Source organism: Schistocerca gregaria, chromosome 6 (genome assembly GCF_023897955.1).
Source record: "Schistocerca gregaria isolate iqSchGreg1 chromosome 6, iqSchGreg1.2, whole genome shotgun sequence".
NCBI classification, from domain to species: Eukaryota; Metazoa; Arthropoda; class Insecta; order Orthoptera; family Acrididae; genus Schistocerca; species Schistocerca gregaria.
The window spans coordinates 448,693,534-448,711,981 of NC_064925.1; the positions used below are offsets into that span (position 1 = coordinate 448,693,534).

The 18,448-nt window shown below is 38.7% G+C and overlaps 1 protein-coding gene across 1 annotated transcript in view; it reads right to left on the bottom strand.

Moving 5' to 3' along the window:
- Positions 1-3,548: 3,548 nt before the first annotated feature.
- Positions 3,549-18,448, bottom strand: part of LOC126279094 (sodium-dependent noradrenaline transporter-like) — a 393,514-nt gene continuing 378,614 nt past the window's right edge. Inside the window, exons 12-13 of the mRNA XM_049979564.1 lie at positions 9,556-9,723; positions 3,549-4,726 (exon numbers count right to left, since the gene is read on the bottom strand). Coding sequence (XP_049835521.1) covers positions 4,628-4,726; positions 9,556-9,723 — 267 coding nt within the window. The 3' untranslated portion in view covers positions 3,549-4,627. The remainder of the gene's footprint in view (positions 4,727-9,555; positions 9,724-18,448) is intronic.

The window sequence follows — 18,448 nt, forward strand, 5'->3', positions numbered from 1 at the left end:
AATAGCATGTATGGTTATTATTAACTATAAATTTAGGATGAACTGTGAAATTCAGAACCACAAGAGTAAAAGTAATTTCCAGGTAGAACTGGAAATCTGACTAACGGATTTTTATGGAATAATTGATGCTAATGATTACATTAAAAATGCTTTTACTTTGCCAGTATATAGCCAGTTGTTAGTGTTTTGTTTAAAGTTGAATGTCATTGATGGTTTTGGTTTCTTACTATCCTACTTTACTTTTTCATTTCTCACAGATCGCTTCTGAGCACTTTTTGCAACTTTATACTAGATTCTTCAACCCCACTGCACAGAAGTTCTCTACCTGAAAATGAAATCAGTTGACAACAGTGGTCTCAAGCTCCTTGTTATCTTCAAACCATTCTCAACTGCACCATTTTTTCAAGTGCAAGAAATGATAAGTCATTGGATGCAAGGTGAGGATTGTAGTGTGAAAAGTCCCCAACAGAAATGCTGAACCTTATCCTTGGTATGTGCAGTGGTGTGTGCATGTCAGGTGTCATGTAGTAGGACTGTCTTGGCAGTTCCCATACCATCAATGGATAGTGCTTCTCCATTGGGGCCTTTGTACCATATGTCAACTGGAACTGGAAAAGGTGTATGACACGGGCCACATGGCATAGTGCAGATAAAAGGTGGAGTCAGATAAGCAACAGTCACTTGGTGGTACCAATTTAATGCTGCACTCACTGCATTCTTGGCTACATTTACTTATGATGGACTGTGCTTTTGATTTCATTTGTGAATACCTTCAGAATCTTACTATGGTCATGATACCACCCTACTGTATATTGGGATCACTAACTTCAGTGAATGTGTTTCAAATTATTTGTGGTAGTTCTTCAGAAATTTTGTGCTGTTTACAGCTAAATGTTTGTACTTTATAAATAACTGTTACACAAGGAGAGGAATATTAGGTTTTCTGTCAGTTCCCTTAACCCATTTCAGGATACAAAGGAAAACCTTAATCTGGATGACCGAATAGGTGTTTGAACTCACTCCTCCCCTCTGCACATCCAGTGCACTTTATGACTATGTCACTCAACTCTGTTAAGATGTCAAAGCTGCTCTTCATTCAAACAGTCATATAACCAATATTCATACTCCATTGATCAAGTATGGCAGCATAATTAGACATATATAAATCAGTGTGCAAATAGAATTTTAGGTTATGTTGAATATTAAATTGCCAATTTGGAAGTACTGACAGTTTAAAATTAACTGTTAACAGTACAAGATGTGCTAAATATTTATTCTATGTCTCTTGTAATTACAGAAACGGTATCATAAACTGTTCTTGTAAGAACAAAAGCAACACATTAATTTTAAAGAAAAATTATTCTTGTGTTTGTTTCTTACAAATTTGTCAAGTGATACAAATTATGACTATAAGGCTCAGCCAGTTACCATTAGCACACAATAGTACACAATCAGCATGAAATGTGTGAACACAATGTAAATTAAAATAATTTAAAAATTAATTATGCAGTTGTCACTTACAATTTTATGTGTTTCATAATGAACTTATCATCTCTGATTCTATCATAAAAAATGAGATCAGTCTCAAAAAAAGACATACTTCATAGTTCATAAACTATACACAGAAGATTTTCAAAAAGTTTTATATGATCTATGAGCTATATTATTTTAAGTAATAACAGCAATAAATATTTACTTAATAATAACAGATTTTTTCCTCACAGTATTATTTACATTGATAAAGATGTAAACTTCTTTTTATATTCAGTGGTTGTTAAACTTAATCACCAGTATATTTACATTCACTTATTAGGACATGCACCATGGCAGTTTGGTTATACATTTTATAAAAGGAACTGATTTTAGCATCTAATGAATTATGAAAATAGTCCTTCTGGCTAAATTATAGCAAAATTACAAAAGAAACTCATTTATTGAATCTTTGGTTAAGAAGCAGATAGTGTATGTTAGAAACTTGATTATATGATACAGAAGTATATGGCTTAGCCAATTGGCTGAATTTTGGAGAACATAGCTTGAACCTTCCTTACCAACTTTGACCCTTGCTTTTGTTGTCAGTGCTCTACCATCTGATTTCAGATAGAAGAGTTGCATCTGTGAAAGTTGAAGACCTGTACTGAGTTCTCAGTCTGACACAGAAGAATTTATGTGAAGGTATGGTGTGTTGTGGATTGAATACATACTTTTTTATATACATTGGTATCCATAACATTGCAGATGAAAGGGTGAAAAAAGTAACACCTTATTAATATGTTATGTGTTTAACAAAGATATCATAGAATTGTTGATAATACCAAAATAATAGTTAATACAATGAAACTGCTTTTGATTTAATCAGACAGGTAACAAATACTGGGTGCATAAATGTGGTAGCATGATTATTAAACACACATAAAACTCAGGTTGTGAAGAGAAATTGCTTCTTTATGTTAAATTGCCAGGTTTTGAGCACTGACAATCTGCAATCAACTGTAAACAAAAGAAGATCTGCTAAATATTTATTTTGTGTCCTGTACAGCAAACAGTTCTGGGGTATAATTGGAGATATTCATTGTACATAAAAATTTCATTTAAAATTCTTCCTTCATCACCACATTTACACATCACTAATCTTTAAAATGTGTGAAAAAGTTCCAAGGTAATGGCTGAATAAATGGGGGACAAACCTCTAGATATATTATAAAGTAATTATAAAGCAATGTGAAATACATAAATGGGATTTTCAGAACTAGAAATTTTTTAATCAGTAACTAAAGAATAACTTTCAAATGACATCAAAGATATAGGACTGAATGAGTTACAAGAGAGAGGCAGAAAAATAACATAACATGAAGTGACAGCAGCTATGGGCACCTACCGCGAGGAATAAAACAATACACTAAAGGAAAAGCAGTATCAGCACTACTTGAACAGAGAAGATCACAAAAATGAATGTAAAACTTGAAATTAATGAAATTTTAGACAGGATGAAGGCAAAATAATTCAAGGAGTGTCCTGAAACAGAAGTAATGAGTACAGAGCAGAAGGTGCATGAAGAGTAATTATGTGAAACAGCATAATAAATGCAGTAAGAAAGAGAAGTATAAGATCTTGATGCTGCAGGAAAGTAAAAACTGACATGAGGTGGTGCTGATGATTTTAAGGTGAAGGCAGTAACATGGATTTGTGAATATGAGGCTAGGAAAATTCTTATTGTTGTACTTTCAGAACAAGGATACAATATCAAATGAATATGTCTTGAAGAGTGGAACTTTGTAGTGTCGTTATCTACCAGAGAGTTTGATGTGACTTCTGTTGTGTAATAAATAGAGTTACAGAGGTTTATAACATTATAAATGCACCACCTGGGTAATATTGGTCTTCTATATTAAATGGTTCTCAAATATGAGCTAGCTGCTCTTAATTTTTGAACTGTCATACTGTATATAAAAAATAGGGTTGAAAGAAGTTTTAATTTGAATTGTGATGGGAATGTCCTAGGCATAGAACAGTATTTATGACCATGGAAGGTTTTAAATCAAAATAATTTACTTGTTTGTGTACCACTGTACAAAGTCAAGTACATAGGTTTTATTAGTATAACTATATATGATGCATTGGTGATATGAATCACTTACTAGTCCTTCAAATGTCTTTGCCAATTTTTTTTACTTCATTCTGAAAGAAGAACAAAGTGTTTCTAAAGTCACTGGATCAGAACATTTCATCTCCTTGTTTTTCTCACCTATTCAGCAAGGTTGGCTTATCAAGTCTTCATTAGTATTATTTCCATCATTGGTTTCCATATATTTTAGTAAATGTAATTAACATGTAAATTGTTATAACGGTTGTATAATGTCACTCTTCATCCATTGTTTCTAAACTTTTGGGATTCATTTCACACTATATTACAGTGAAATTACTTTCTCTTGAATTACTGTAATGAATCCTGATTTTGGCACAATAAAGCTTCCCTAATTTAACAGGTTTGTTCTACCTTATGTATGCTGTCATCATAATAGTTACAAAAACCCCAAAATTTAATGTCATTTTTGCAGTGCATTTACTATTACATTTTTGTTCAGAAAATACTGAAATTACCTCACATTATTCAGCACTTGAGCAACAATAGTACAGATAGCAGCAATACCTGACTGTGATGCAGTGGTGACTGAAGAAACTTTTGCTGCAGTTAATTCAGGTTTCTGTTACAATAACTTTTAAAAATATTAAATTTTGCATAGATATTATCGTACCAGTTTATCCAAGCTATTTTACATTTTGGCACACTTTTTCCTATTAATGGAGTTCAGATACGATCATTTCAAACTACAAAACTAAGGGTCTGATACATTCTGCACACAGCTGTTTTGATGAAGACTTAATACTTTGCACTGTGCACAAGGCAAGTCTTGAACACACAAATTAATATATTATTTCAACACCACTTTGAGACATTTTACTACAAAGTATTTTAAAAAATCATCACAAAAATGGTGTCTCATTCAGTCACATAAAAATGTTGCCTTCACATATGAAATTAACCTGGTACAAATTTTATAAGTTAACTGGTAGGCTGAAGGCAGTAGTTGCCAAAGTAGTCCCAGTATATGAGAAAACAAAATCTTCACACATATAGCCAATGTCTACACCTGAATCTTGTCACCACACCAGTTTCTCTTATGGCTTCATGTTCTTCCAAAGGTGAGATATTGTAGGCCAGTCTCTGCAGAAAAAAGGAAAAAAAAAAAAGTTTAACATGCAAACCTTTAGTTTCTGTAAGCATATACATGTAATTTAACAATCTTAGTTACATTTGCTTTTCATAGCTACAACTTCTAGTAGCCTCATCAGATTTGCTGAGTTGAACTCTGGAAGAAACAGGAAGGAATGTGCGGGTGTTGAGGCTTTTGGTTGGGCTGGACAACATAATCAGGTGATGAACTACTTGTAAATTCAGGTATAAGGGTTTTTGTGCAGATGCAGCTCATTTTTTTCAAATTGGTACACTTAATTTAAGAAAGTTTCTATATGTTGCTGTTATAGCTATTTATTATTGCATGAATCTGTGTATCCATAAGTATTTATAGAAATTTCTATAAGTTAGTTGCTTTGATGAATGTACTTTTCCTTGATGTTATATTTTTTGGCAGGAGATACTGCTCACTTCATTTATATCTTTCCTGTTTCACTCGCGCTTGTACCATGGTTAAAATGCTCAAAATGTGGTGCAACACACACAATACACTTTTTAAAGCTCTATTTTGAACAGCTTGAAGAAGTAGGAGGATGTGTATGAGAAGAAAAGGTGGGCAGAGGGAGGGCAGGAAAAGCTGAATGCAGATTGGATGGATAAAAAATCTACTCACCAATTGGCGGCAGAACACCCACATAAAAAATTGTTGTAATTGACAAGCTTTTGGAGCCTGTGGCTCCTTCTTCATGTAGAAGGGTTGAAGGGGAAGGAAGAAGGGTGAAGGAAAAGGACTGGAGAGGTCTAGGAAAAGGGATAGATTTTGGGAAAGTCACCCAGAACTGCATGTCAGGGGAGACTTACCATACAAAATGAGAAGGAAAGACTGATTGTTGGGGACTGAATTGACGAATTTGAAAACCTGAAAGCTGAGAGGTGGAAGACAGGGTAATATGCTAGACAGAGGTTTCTACTAAAACATCATTCACAAGTTGATAAAAGTAAAAATAGATGGGAAAGACATAGGAAATTAAAATGGAGCGAAGCAAAGAGTAGTTACAGTGAAGAAATTTATGTAAATTAAGGCCAGGTGGTTGACAAGAAGCAAGGACATGTTGTATTGCTAGTTCCCAGCTACAGAGTTATGAGAAACTGGTATCTAGGGGAAGAATCGAGATGGTGCTTGTGGTGAAACAGGTGCCGAGGTCACGAATGTCATGTTGTAGAGCATGATCTGCAACAAGCTATTGCAGTAAGTTGCCAATATATACCCTCTGCTTATGCCCATTCATCCTTATTGATAATTTGGTGGTAGTCATGTGATGTAGAAGGCTGCACAGTGTTTACATAATAGCTGGTATATGACATGTTGTTTCACAGGTGGTTCTCCCTTTGCTAGTATGTTTTGTCAGTTACAGGGCTATTATAAGCGATGATAGGAGGGTGCATAGGGCAGGTCTTGCAGCAGGGATGGTGACAGGGGTAGGAGCCATAGGGTAGGGAGAGGATGCAGAGGGAGCATAGGGTCTGACAGTATTGCAGAGATTGGGCAGGCAATGGAAAGCTATTCTACGTGTGGTGGGGAAAATTTCAGACAGAATGGACCTCATTCAGGGCATAATTTTAGAAAATCATGGCCTTGTTGAAGTAGCTGATTAACATATTCCAGACCATGATAATACTGAGTCTCCAATGGTGTGCTCTGAAGCTGTTTTGTGGAGGGATCCGCAGTACCAGAATTGGATGTGATGGCCTGGGAAGTTTGCTTTTTAACTAGGCTGGTGGGGTAATTATGTGCACTGAAGGCTGAGGTGAGAATGGTGGTGTATTGCTAAAAAGAGGCTGCATCCGAACAAATAAGTTTGCCTGGATGGCAAGGCTGTATGGCTGTATGACATAGAAAGGATGACCACTGTCAAAATGTAGGTACTGTTGTTTGTTGGTAGGTTTAATGTGGATGGTAGTGTGTAGCTGGCCTTCGGTGAGGACAAGATCAACATCGGGGAAAGTAGCATGGGATTCGGAATAGGACCATGTGAAATTTAATTGGGAGAAGGTATTCAGAGTTTCCAGGAATTTTAGCATGTCAGCCTCACCATGAGTCCTTATGGTAAAGATGTCATCACTGAATCTAAACCAAACCAGGGGCTGAAGACTTATGGATCCCAGGAAAGCCCCTTCCAAGTGACCCATGAAAAGGTTGGCATAGGAAGGAGCCATTCTGGTTCCAATGGCCATACCCCTGATCTGTTTCTATGTCTGCTCCTCAAAGGTAAAGTAGTTGTTGGTAAGTATAAAGTTGATTAAAGTGAGTGGGAAGGATGTCATAGGTTTGGAATCAGGTGGACACTGAGTGAGGAAATGTTCAGCAGCAGACAGACCATGTACGTGGGAGATGTTGGTATAGTGGGAGGTGGCATCAATGGTGACAAGCAAGGTGTTTGGTGGGAGTGGGATGGGCACGGATTTCAGACAATTGAGGAAATGTTTGGTACCTTTGATGCAGGAGTTGAGTTTTTGTACTGTAGGTTGCACGTGTTGGCCAACTAAGGCAGATATACATTCGGTGGATGCTTTGAAGCCAGCAACTATAGGACAGCCAGGATGATTGGGTTTGTGGATTTTAGGAAGAAGATAAAAGGTGGGGGGGGGGGGGGGTGCATGGTTTGGGTGGGGTGAGAAGTTGTATGGATTGAGGTGTTAGTCCTTGTGAGGGGCCTCAGGTTTTAAGGAGGGACTGCAGGTCAGATTTAATCATAGGGATGGGACCTTGATAGATCTGTAGAGATGTCAGACAGCTGGCTTAGACTTTCACTAACATACTCCTTTCTGTCAAGTACTACAGTGGTAGATCTTTTGTCTACTGGGGGCTGATGATGGAGTCATCAGATTTTAGGGACATAGAGCCTGGAGTTCTGCAGAGAGCAGGTTAGGGTCTTCTTGTAGGGACCTGAGGAAGGGTTGTGAGGCAATGCTGGATTTGAGGAGTTGTTGGAAAGCTTGTCAGGGATGATTTTGAGGTAGTGGTTGTAGATTAAGTTGGGATCATGGTCTGAACTATTCCAAATCCCATGCCACTTTCCTTGATGTTGATTTCATCCTTACTGAAGGCCAGCTACACGCTTCCATCCACATTAAACCTACCAACAAAGAAGAGTACTTACATTTTGACAGAAGCCATCCTTTCCATGTCAAATATTCCTTCCCATACAGCCTTGGCATCTGAGGCAAAGATATTTGTTCGGATGCAGCCTCTTTACAGCAATACACCATTCTCACCTCAGCCTTCAGTGCATGTAATTACCTTACCAGCCTAGTTAAAAAGCAGATTTCCCGGATCATCACATCCAATCCTGGTACTGCTGATCCCTCTACAAAACAGCTTCGGAGCACACCATTGGAGACTCAGTATTATGCTGGTCTGGAATGTGTTAATCAGCTACTTCGATAGGGCTATGGTTTCCTAAAATCATGCCCTGAATAGGATTCATTCAGTCTAAAATTTTCTCACCAAATGTAGAAAAAGCTTTCCATCACCCTCCCAATCTCCACAATATTCTTGCCAGACCCTATGTTCCTTTTGCATCCTCTCCCTACCCTATGGCTCCTACACCTGTCACCATCCCTGCTGCAAGACTTTCCCTATGCACCCTCCTACCACCACCTCTAATAGCCCTGTAACTGGCAAAACATATAATATCAAAGGGAGAGCCACCTGCGAAACAGCACATGTCATATAACAGCTATTATGTAAACACCGTGCAGCCTTCTACATCCGCATGACTACCACCAAATTATCAATTAGGATGATTGGGCATAGGCAGAGGGCAACTCACAATATCCTTTCGCAGAGCATGCTCTACAACATGACATTCATGACCTCGGCACCTGTTTCACCACACACGCCATCTGGATTCTTCCCCTAGACACTAGTTTCTCAGAACTCCATAGGTGGGAACTAGCACTATAGCATATCCTTGGTTCTCGCCAACCACCTGGCCTTAACTTATGTTAGTTTTCCATCTCAGCATTTCTTCACAGTGACTACTCTTTGCTTCAGTCCATTTTAGTTTGCTACATCTTTCATTGTCTTACCTGTCTATTTTTCATTGCCCCCCTCCCACCTCTGTTACATTCACTGCACTTAACTTTTCTATCTTATTTGCTCATGCATGATGCTTAAGTAGTAATCTTTGTCTTGCATATTACCCTGTCTTCCACCTTTAAGCTCTCAGGTTTTGAAATATCGTTGATGCAGTCCCCAACAATCAGTCTTTCCTTCTCATCCTGTACAGTGAGTCTGCCCTGACCCGCAGTTCTGAGTGACTTTCCCAAAATCTACCCCTTTTCTCAGACCTCTGCAGTCCTTTTCTTTCATCCTCCTTCCTTCCTCTTCTACCCTTCTGCATGAAGAAGGAGCCATGGGCTCCAAAAGCTTGTCAATCACAACAATCTTTTATGTGTGTGTATTTTGTTGCTGCTTGGTGAGTAGATTTTTAATCTATCCAATTAAATAATTAAAATAGATTCAAGGTATTTTGTTAGCTATAAATTTGTGTTCTGTAGTATTTTACAGTTTCTTACCATGCACCCTTAATTTTTATGAGTGTTAAGGGAAAGACCTATATGAACCACAAAAGATTTTATTTTTGGGTCATCCCCAACAGTATGTGCTTGTATGTGATTTTTTTCCCCCCCTGAAGAAGATTTTATCTTTAAAGTCAACTCTTTGTTTCTCGTTCAATATAGATGTCATATGTGCTAGATTAACATGTAAAGCATTTTTTAATGATTTGTGGAACACTTGTGTCTTTCTAAGTTGAATTGTGTTATTTAAAACATTAATGATACTTGACACTTACCTCTTTACATGTGCCTGTGGAACTTAGCAGTTGGACAGTGGCTACAAGTGGTATCATGAGTATGGACGACAGAGCAAGTCCCCAGCCCACCCATTCAGCCCAGCTTGGGTAGTGATAATCATTGTACTGTAAGGGCTGGTGGTACAGGAGACCAAACATCACAACACCCTGTAAAGACATACAAAGAAATGTTGTTATTATCTACACATACATTTATACTCTGCAAATCACTGTGAAATGCATGGCAGAGGGTACATACCATTGCATTAGTTGTTATGGCTTTTTCCCATTCCATTAACTTACAGAATGTGGGAGGAATGATTGCTTAAATGCTTCTATGTATTCTGTAATTCATCTTATGTCTTCACAATCTCTTTGGGTACAGTGCACAGCGGTTGTAATAACTTAGATTCATCACTTAAAGTTGGTTCTACAAACTTTCTAAGTAGGTTTCCATGGGATAAGAATGAGATTTTTAAGCAGCAGCAGACTGTGCGCTGATATGAAACTTCCTGGCAGATAGAAACTGTGTGCTGGACCGAGACTCGAACTCGGGACCTTTGCTTTCGCGGGCAAGAGCTCTATCCTCGGAGCTACCCAAGCATGACTCGTGCCCCATCCTCACAGCTTTACTTCTGCCAGTATCTCATCTCCTACCTCTTAAATATTAAAGAAGCTCTCCTGTGACCTTGCAGAACTAGCACTCCTGGAAGGAAAGGATATTGCAAAGACATAGCTTAGCTGCTGTCTGGCAATGTTTCCAGAATGAGATTTTCATTCTGCAGTTAAGCCGTGAGGATGGGGTGTGAGAGCTGCTTGGGCAGCTCAGCTGGTAGAGCACTTGTTCAAGAAAGGCAAAGGTTCCGAGTTTGAGACTCGGTCCGACATACAGTTTTAATCTTCCAGGAAGTTTCTGTGGGATAGTTTGCATATATCTTCAAGTATCTGCCAGTTCAGGTCTTTCAGCATCTCTCCCATGGGTCAGACTAACCTGTGACTATTCATACTGCCCTTCTTTCTATCCATTCAATATCCACTGTCAGTACTATTTGGTACATGCCCACACACTAGAGCAATATTCTAGGATTAGTCGTACGAGTGTTTTATATGCATTTTGCCTTGTAAACTGATTTCATTTCCGTAGTGTTCTACCAATGAACTGCGATCTGCCACTTGTTTTACCAATGACTGAGCCTTTGTGAACGTTCCTTTTTTTATCCATACAGATTTGTTGTCATATCAACCTTGTAAATGGCAGCAAACAGTTAAGATTTTCTAAGTCCCAGAGTGAAGCTACCTTGCTTACATTACTGCAGTATCGACATGAGATGGGCGCGAAGAATAATATTTCACCACCAAGAGCGGTTCAGGGAAAAACACCATGTAGGTGCTTCTGGCAAGCCAGACTGTGGAATTCAGCAGGACTTAAGTAGGCACAGCAGCTAGACAGGATCACATCAACTTCATTATATAATGACAAAAATTCTACTGCTGATAAAGTGATGCTTGCCAAGAGCTTATACAAACCAGTCCTATACTATAATAAACTCTTCAAGCAAGCACAGCAGAGTGAGAACCACTGATACCTTTGTAATAACAAGACCTATGCGGTCATGACAAGTGTGTCAGGTAAACATTGGCCATTACTTCGCTCCATAAATACCTCAGCATTTTAACTCATGAGGCAGTCAGTTCAGACAGATAGAAGGCATGCATAACATTCACACTTGATGCCCTGATTGCAGTAGAGTGACGCTTGGCAGAAGTCTGTTATAGGTTTCCTGCATGCTACTGAGCAACAACAGCCACTATAGGGAGCGATGGTTACCTTGCCGTAATCACCAGTTGCAGAGTTCAACAGCACAGCCTACCACTGTCACCGATTGGTGGATCTGGGTTCTTTCTAGTGATCCTGGTTCAGGACACCAGCATTCCTGATGCTTTGGTGGACGGGCCAAGGCCTTCCTAATCAGCAGTCCAGGATCATCATAGTGCACAGCTATATGACAACCGTCATCATGGTTTGACATATGAAGAAGAACAATAGGGGATAGAGCACCACTGAAATTGGCATGTGTAAGTAGAACACACACACACACCACCGTCACTCACTACCACAACATCGTGGTATGGTGAGTGAAGCCTCTGTGGGTGGTACTGCCATAGAACAGCCAGTGAGGAACGGGTGTGTGGTGTCTACTACCTTGAGCGAACAGTAGGCAGCTTACGACACGATTCATTGATGGACTTAGACAACTGATGTCAACAGCAAGTCAAGACACCAGTTGTAATTTATCGAAATAAATAACTAATTCTGCATCTTCTTTCACTGTACCTACTGGTGACAACAGATCACTACCATCCTTCCGAGGATGGTCCAGCAGTTACAATTGTGGTGTGAGTCTCTGAAAGGCTTTGTTGCTCGCACAGATATGTTTTGGCTGTGATCATGTCCAGAATAGTATGCAATGAGTTAAGAGTTACTTTTGTAAAGCCTAATGAACCTATAGACGTGTCTGAATTTAAGGGGTGGTTTATAGGGAAGTGTATTTAGCATTGTAAAATTTGTAATTTGTCTGGTCACAGTGCACCTTGTGATAAGTTTATCCCTGTAATATGTTCTACTTGTGGGAAGTATGGTCCTGCAAAAGAAGACTGTGTTAAGTGTCATTGGGTATCAATGAGCTGAAGTAATAAGTAATTTTTGATCTTTGTGATAATGTATATTGTGTGTTGTATAAGGATTAAGCCTACTGTGGTAGAAAAGAGGCTTACTGTGATAGAAAAGGAAACTACATGAATATAGCACAGACATGAGCAACTACTACACTGGGCACAGTATCAGGGCTAAAGGGGCAGGTTAAATTATTAAAGGAACAGAATGAGCAAGTGCCTCTGCAGTTTCATAGTCAGATGTGAGATCATTCACAATCAGGTCTGAGTGTAGCTATATCAATACTGGTAGTGCGTTCCTCAACACTGGATCTTGTACCCACCAGCCTTATTTCCGTTTTTTCTGGCAAAACATCAGAGGATAAGACTATTTTCCTTCAGGACATGATATCAGTAGCCAAGTTGTGCAACTGGATGGCCAAATTGTGGTTGTCAGGTGAGGCTAAAACATACATCATGTACCATTTACAGAACTGGTAAATGGCTTAAAGCAGTGGCAACAAAAACAAAACAGTGCTTGTTTCTTTCAAGAAAAGTTAAGTAACTTGTGACAAAAGCATTTTCAAGTAGGACACACAACTTGAACATCAAAACTTATGAACTGACTAACAACCCAGATACAGATGCAGTTACATTGATAGAGGCTGAGTATAGGTTAATAGATGTGTTCTTAACATTATTTCTCCAGAATTTTCTTGCAGAGTGAAAATGGAAAATCCACAGTCTGAGGCAGCAGCAGTGCATGTAGCTAATTATCTGCAAGAGATAGATAGTGCTGTGATGTCTCAGAATGATCAGAAAATGTTTGTGTCAAACAAAGAATGTCACCACTGTGGAAAAAAGGGTCATTTAAAAATCACAGCATCACCAACCACAATGTATTAATTGTCAACAGGTCAGTCATAAGCCACAGAAGTGTAAATCAAAGAAACTGGGTAACTCTAATAGGAATAAGAAGTTGATAACAACGATGGGAATCTTCCTTCCATCTAGAAGCAATTCCCATTAAATAGAAGTGCATTAAAAGTGCATGCAGAGATGGAGTGTTCATTGGTGGCTTGGCTGAAAAGGAAAGAATATGAATTTTTGGTAGATACAAGGGCACATGTATTGGTTGTCAGTATGGACCTCAGGGATAAGAGCAGGCTACAAAAACAAAAGTACAGCCTGTGCACAATAGGCAGCAGTGCAGTTGATTCATTCAAGACAAAATGGCTCAGGTTTAGGATAGAAAACACAGAGTTGTATGACTAAAGTGTTGCTAACTGTGGGACAAGGTGTTGCTGTAATATTGGGGTTGGACTTTCTGGTTAGGCATCATTCTAGGATCAACCTTTTGCAAAGGAAGCTGAACTCGATGGTAAATTATTTCTGTCAGGTACAACAGTTGCAAATGTTTCTATGTCACAAGATGCCCCTGTTGCATAGGTGGCATGAAGAAACTATATATGAGTGCATTAAAAGTTGTTTTGCATGACAGAGTACCAGCAGGTACAGGAAAGCTAATCTGGGTACCAGTAGATACTAATGTTCCACAGAATGTTGTGTGTTTGGAAGAACCACTGGCAAGTAATGATGTGTTGCATGAGAGACATTGTTTTGTATGTAGGTGTACAAGGGATATTGAGAGTCAGCTATGGTATCAATAAGCCTCAATAATTTTGAGGATTACTGATAGGCAAGTTAGAGGTTATGGAAGAGGAAGATATCGAGTATTCTAGGTTACAAAGTAGAACAGAGCGAACTATCGACATATCTCTGTTGTGAGAAAATGTGAAGCATCTTAAGGGTGAAGATGGACCATTAATGGAATCAGTGTTAATATGATATAAGGATTTGTTCACTCCACAGGAGTGTTACCTGCTAGCTTTAAAATAGCTATTCGAGCTGAAAGATACTTCAACTTGTCTAATGAAATGAGCTTTGAAGCTAAGTAAATTTCAGTAGGATGTAATTCACAAACCAAGTGCTAAACACACAAATGCTGACACATTTAGTAGGAGGACCGGTGCACTGCAAGTCTCTGGGTTTCATCTGAAAGATCAGAAGAGAATGCAAGCAAGTGATAAAGAGTGTCAGGTATACTGCAGACAGCCACAATTTGTCATACAAGATGGGATATTGTGTAGATAAACCAAGTGTGGACCTTGTGCTGTAGCTCCAGCAGCTTTGCAGACAGAAGTATTATGGCAAGCACATGATCATACTTTATCGGGTCATGGAAGTAAAAGAACAATGAATAGAAGAGTAGTAGAAAGTTTCTGGTAGAGAAAAAGACATGCTGATGTTCAACAGTAGGTCAAGACCTGTATTCCATGTGCACAAAATGCTGATTTAAACCATCAAAAGATACAATTACAAAGACTATCAGAGTCCAAATGAAAGGAGCAGGTATTTTGGTGCCATTTCACAGGAGTCAATCAGATGAGTACCAGTATGTGTTAACAATTATTGATCACTTCTCAAGGCACCTGGTGATGGTACCAATACCAAATCAGAAAGAAAGCACAGTAGCTCACACTATAGTAAATCATTGGATACTTAAATTCAGGGTACCTCAAATGATTATTACAAATCGAGATACAAATTGCATGTCTGGTCTCATTAAGCATTTGTGTCACTTACTGACAATTAAGAAATTACTTATGAGTCCATTCCACCCACAGGCAAATGGACACACAGAATAAGTTCATAGGATTATATTGAAGATGATAAGCCATTATGAGAATTCTCAACACATAGGCTGGAACATATATTTAGATTTTACAATGAGTGCCAACAATTCACAAACTCATACAAGAACAGGGTTATCGCATTAATGAGGTTGTATATGGATGCTAAATGCCATCTCCATTTGATGTGACTCACCCAAAGTTGGGAAAATTAGGTGAGCATGTTAAGGAATTTACAAAAATCTAAAGGAAGTCTGGCAAAATGTAAAAAAAGGGCCAACACAGAAGTGCTAGAATGTCGGGAGTGTTTGGGGTTAAGTAAAAGGAATTTACAACAGTATCAGATAGCTCAAGGGCATTACTTGTGAATCCTTACATTCCAAAGGGTAACATGAAAAAGCTTTTGATGAAGTTTCTAGGTCAAGGTTGAGGTAAAGTCACTTGTCAGAAATTCTGCCCACCACTCCTAGAAAATCTTTCCATCACATTCTCAATGCTCCACAACATTCTTGTCAGACCCTACACTCCTTCTGCAACCACCTCCCTATCCTATGGCTCCTACCCCTGTGAGAGTCCCTGCTGCAAGACTTGCTCTATGCACCCTCCCCACCACCTATAGCAGCCCTGTAACTGGCAAAATATATACTATCAAAGAGAGAGCCAACTGTGAAACAACACATGTTATATATCAGCTGTTATGTAAACACTGTCAGCCTTCTACATCAACATGTCCACCACCAATGTATCGATTAGGATGAATGGGCATAGGCAGAGGTTGTATACTGGCAACTTGCAATATCCTGTTGCAGAGAATGCTCTACAACATGACAATAGTTACCTCGGCACCTGTTTCACCACATGCGCCACCTTGATTCTTCCCCCAGACACCAGTTTCTCAGAACTCCACTGGTGGGAATTAGTGCTACAATGTTTCCTTGGTTCTCATCACTCACATGGACTTAATTTACATTAATTTTCCATCTCAGCATTTCTTCACAGTAACTACTCTTTGCTTCACTCCATTTTAGTTAACTGTATCTTTCATTGTCTCTGCCTGTCTATTTTTCATTCAATGCACTTAACTTTTCCCTCTTATCAGCTCATGCATGTGATGATGTTTAAGTAGTAATCTCTGTCCTGCATATTAATCTTTCTTCCAACTTTAAGCTCTCAGTTTTTCTAATCTCGTCCAATGCAGCCACCAACAATTAGTCTTTCCTTCTCATCCCGTGTGGTAAATCTTCCCTGACCAGAAGTTCTGGGTGTCTTTTCTGGAATATACCCCTTTTCCTAGGCCCCACCAGTCCTTTTCCTTCACCCCTCTTTCTTCCCCTTCAACCCTCCTGGCTCTGAAAGCTCGCCAATTACAACCGTCTTTTAGATGTGTGTTCTGCCACCATGTGGTGAGTAGATTTTTTTATCTATCCAATTATATTATTTTGTCAATAATTGATTGTTTTCGTTGTTATACCTCCTTGAAGAGATAACTGCATGACATATGTGGGTGGACACCAAATATTATTCTTACTGCTCACTTTTGTTCAATCATTACTTTCTTTCTAAGTGATGAGTTACCCCAGAAAATCATTTGATTAGATATATATGCAGAATGTGTCAGGAGGTTGATTTGTTTGCTTCCAAGATTAGCATTTAACTGTTTAAGAAGCTCAGTAATATGCTTATTCCTTTTCAAGTTTTCATCATCATCTACACCCAGAAATTTGGAGCATTCTACCCTGTATACCAATTTGTGATCATGTGCTACATTAGTTGTTGGCGTGACTTTGTTTGTTGTACAGAACTGAATGAGCAAGGTTTTTAAAAATTTAGGGAGGTTTTTCTGAGAATCACTTTAGAATTCTTTGTAAAAAACAACAAAAACTATTAACCCCCGAGTGGTTGCACCTATGTATAAAGTGCGCCAATCACAAATAACACTGTCTTGTACTGTTTCTGTGTTGTTTTACAATTGCAAGCCCATACCTATTCCTTCATTATTGCTTAATTGAACACAGTGATAAGTTGTGCTGTCATATGTGCAAATGAGCAGCAGTAACATAAAATAAAAGTGAGCAAGGTGAGAAAAAGTTACGATCCATGCAAGAAAATGGCGCAGATTCTGAGCTAGTAGCACAATCCCATAATGAGGCAATTGTCTTTGAGATAATTAGCATTCAAATAAGTGGTTGGTTGGGATCGGATGTAGCTGCACTGTTTAGTATTTCAAGTGGGTCATTACGGTCGGGTAACACTTGTATGTGGCAACAGACTGATATAAAGAATGTTTATTTTATTATTGTTTAATAAAACAGTGATTTTGCTCATCTAATGTAAGTTTATTTTATTGTTGTGTAATTAAACTAAGATTAAACTGTGATTTTCCTCGTATAGTATGCCTTGATAATTAAGGGTAGCTATTCTTTACATGTATACAAAGGATGCCACACACTCTCTCATGTTATAAAAAATGGCATGTCCACTCAAGGATTAATGAGTAAATTCTGTTGACACAAATGTAAGAATTCTAATATTCTCAAAAATACTGTCTCCATAGCCAGAAAGAGGGGGGGGGGGGGGGAAGGAGATAAGTGTCACTGCCTTTGGTGTGAAAGGACCTGGTTCGAGTCCTGGTACCTCCTCTTTTTTTTTTTTCTGAAGTAGGAAAGTCTGGTGTTGGTTCCACTCGGCCCTTATGAGTCCAAATGAGGTGCTACTTAAATAAAGAAGCAGGGTCATCATCAGGATTCATCAGTTGGTACCAGCTGGAGGGACTGGCGACATGCTAATCACATGTTGTATGATCATGGACTGCTGTCATAGTGCATTGTAAGCAACAGTTGGCCAATCAAAACTGGCCTAACACCTAATCCATGAGTGGTGTTTACTTCACTCAAAAAGTGCAAGATGTGTGGTCATCTACCTTATGTTTTGTGTGCATGGCCCCAGTAGATAATTCCATAAGATAATAGAGAGTGAAAATATGCAAAACAATTAAACACTTTTGCCGTTAGGTGAAGGCAATGAGAGATGCTTGTAAGAATAAGCCATTAAGCCATGTCGAACTGAGGTTATAAATGTGTTGATGCCATTTTAACTTGTTATCCATCTGGACCCCTAGGTTACAGGTTGCACAGGGAGTTTCATTTGTATATGAACATTACGACTTCTGGCAGTTTTTTTCCCATCAGTCTTCTGTTGATTAGATGCAGTCATCAGTCTTCTGCTGATTAGATGCAGCCACAGCCCACCATGTATTCCTGTCATGTGGCAACCTCTTCATCTCAGAGTAGCACTTGCACCTAATGTCCTCAACTGTTTTGTTGGACATATTCAGTTCCCTCAAGTACTATGGAAGTTATCTGCTATGCCTTAACATATCATCCTGTCCCTTTCTCTTGTCAGTGTTTTCCTTATTTTCTTTGCCAATTCTGTGAAGAATCTGCTCATTCCTTATTTTATCAGTCCACCTAATTTGCAGTATCCTTATACAGGGCCACAGCTCAGATGGTTTCATTCTCATCTTCTCCAGTTTATCCACAGTCTACAGT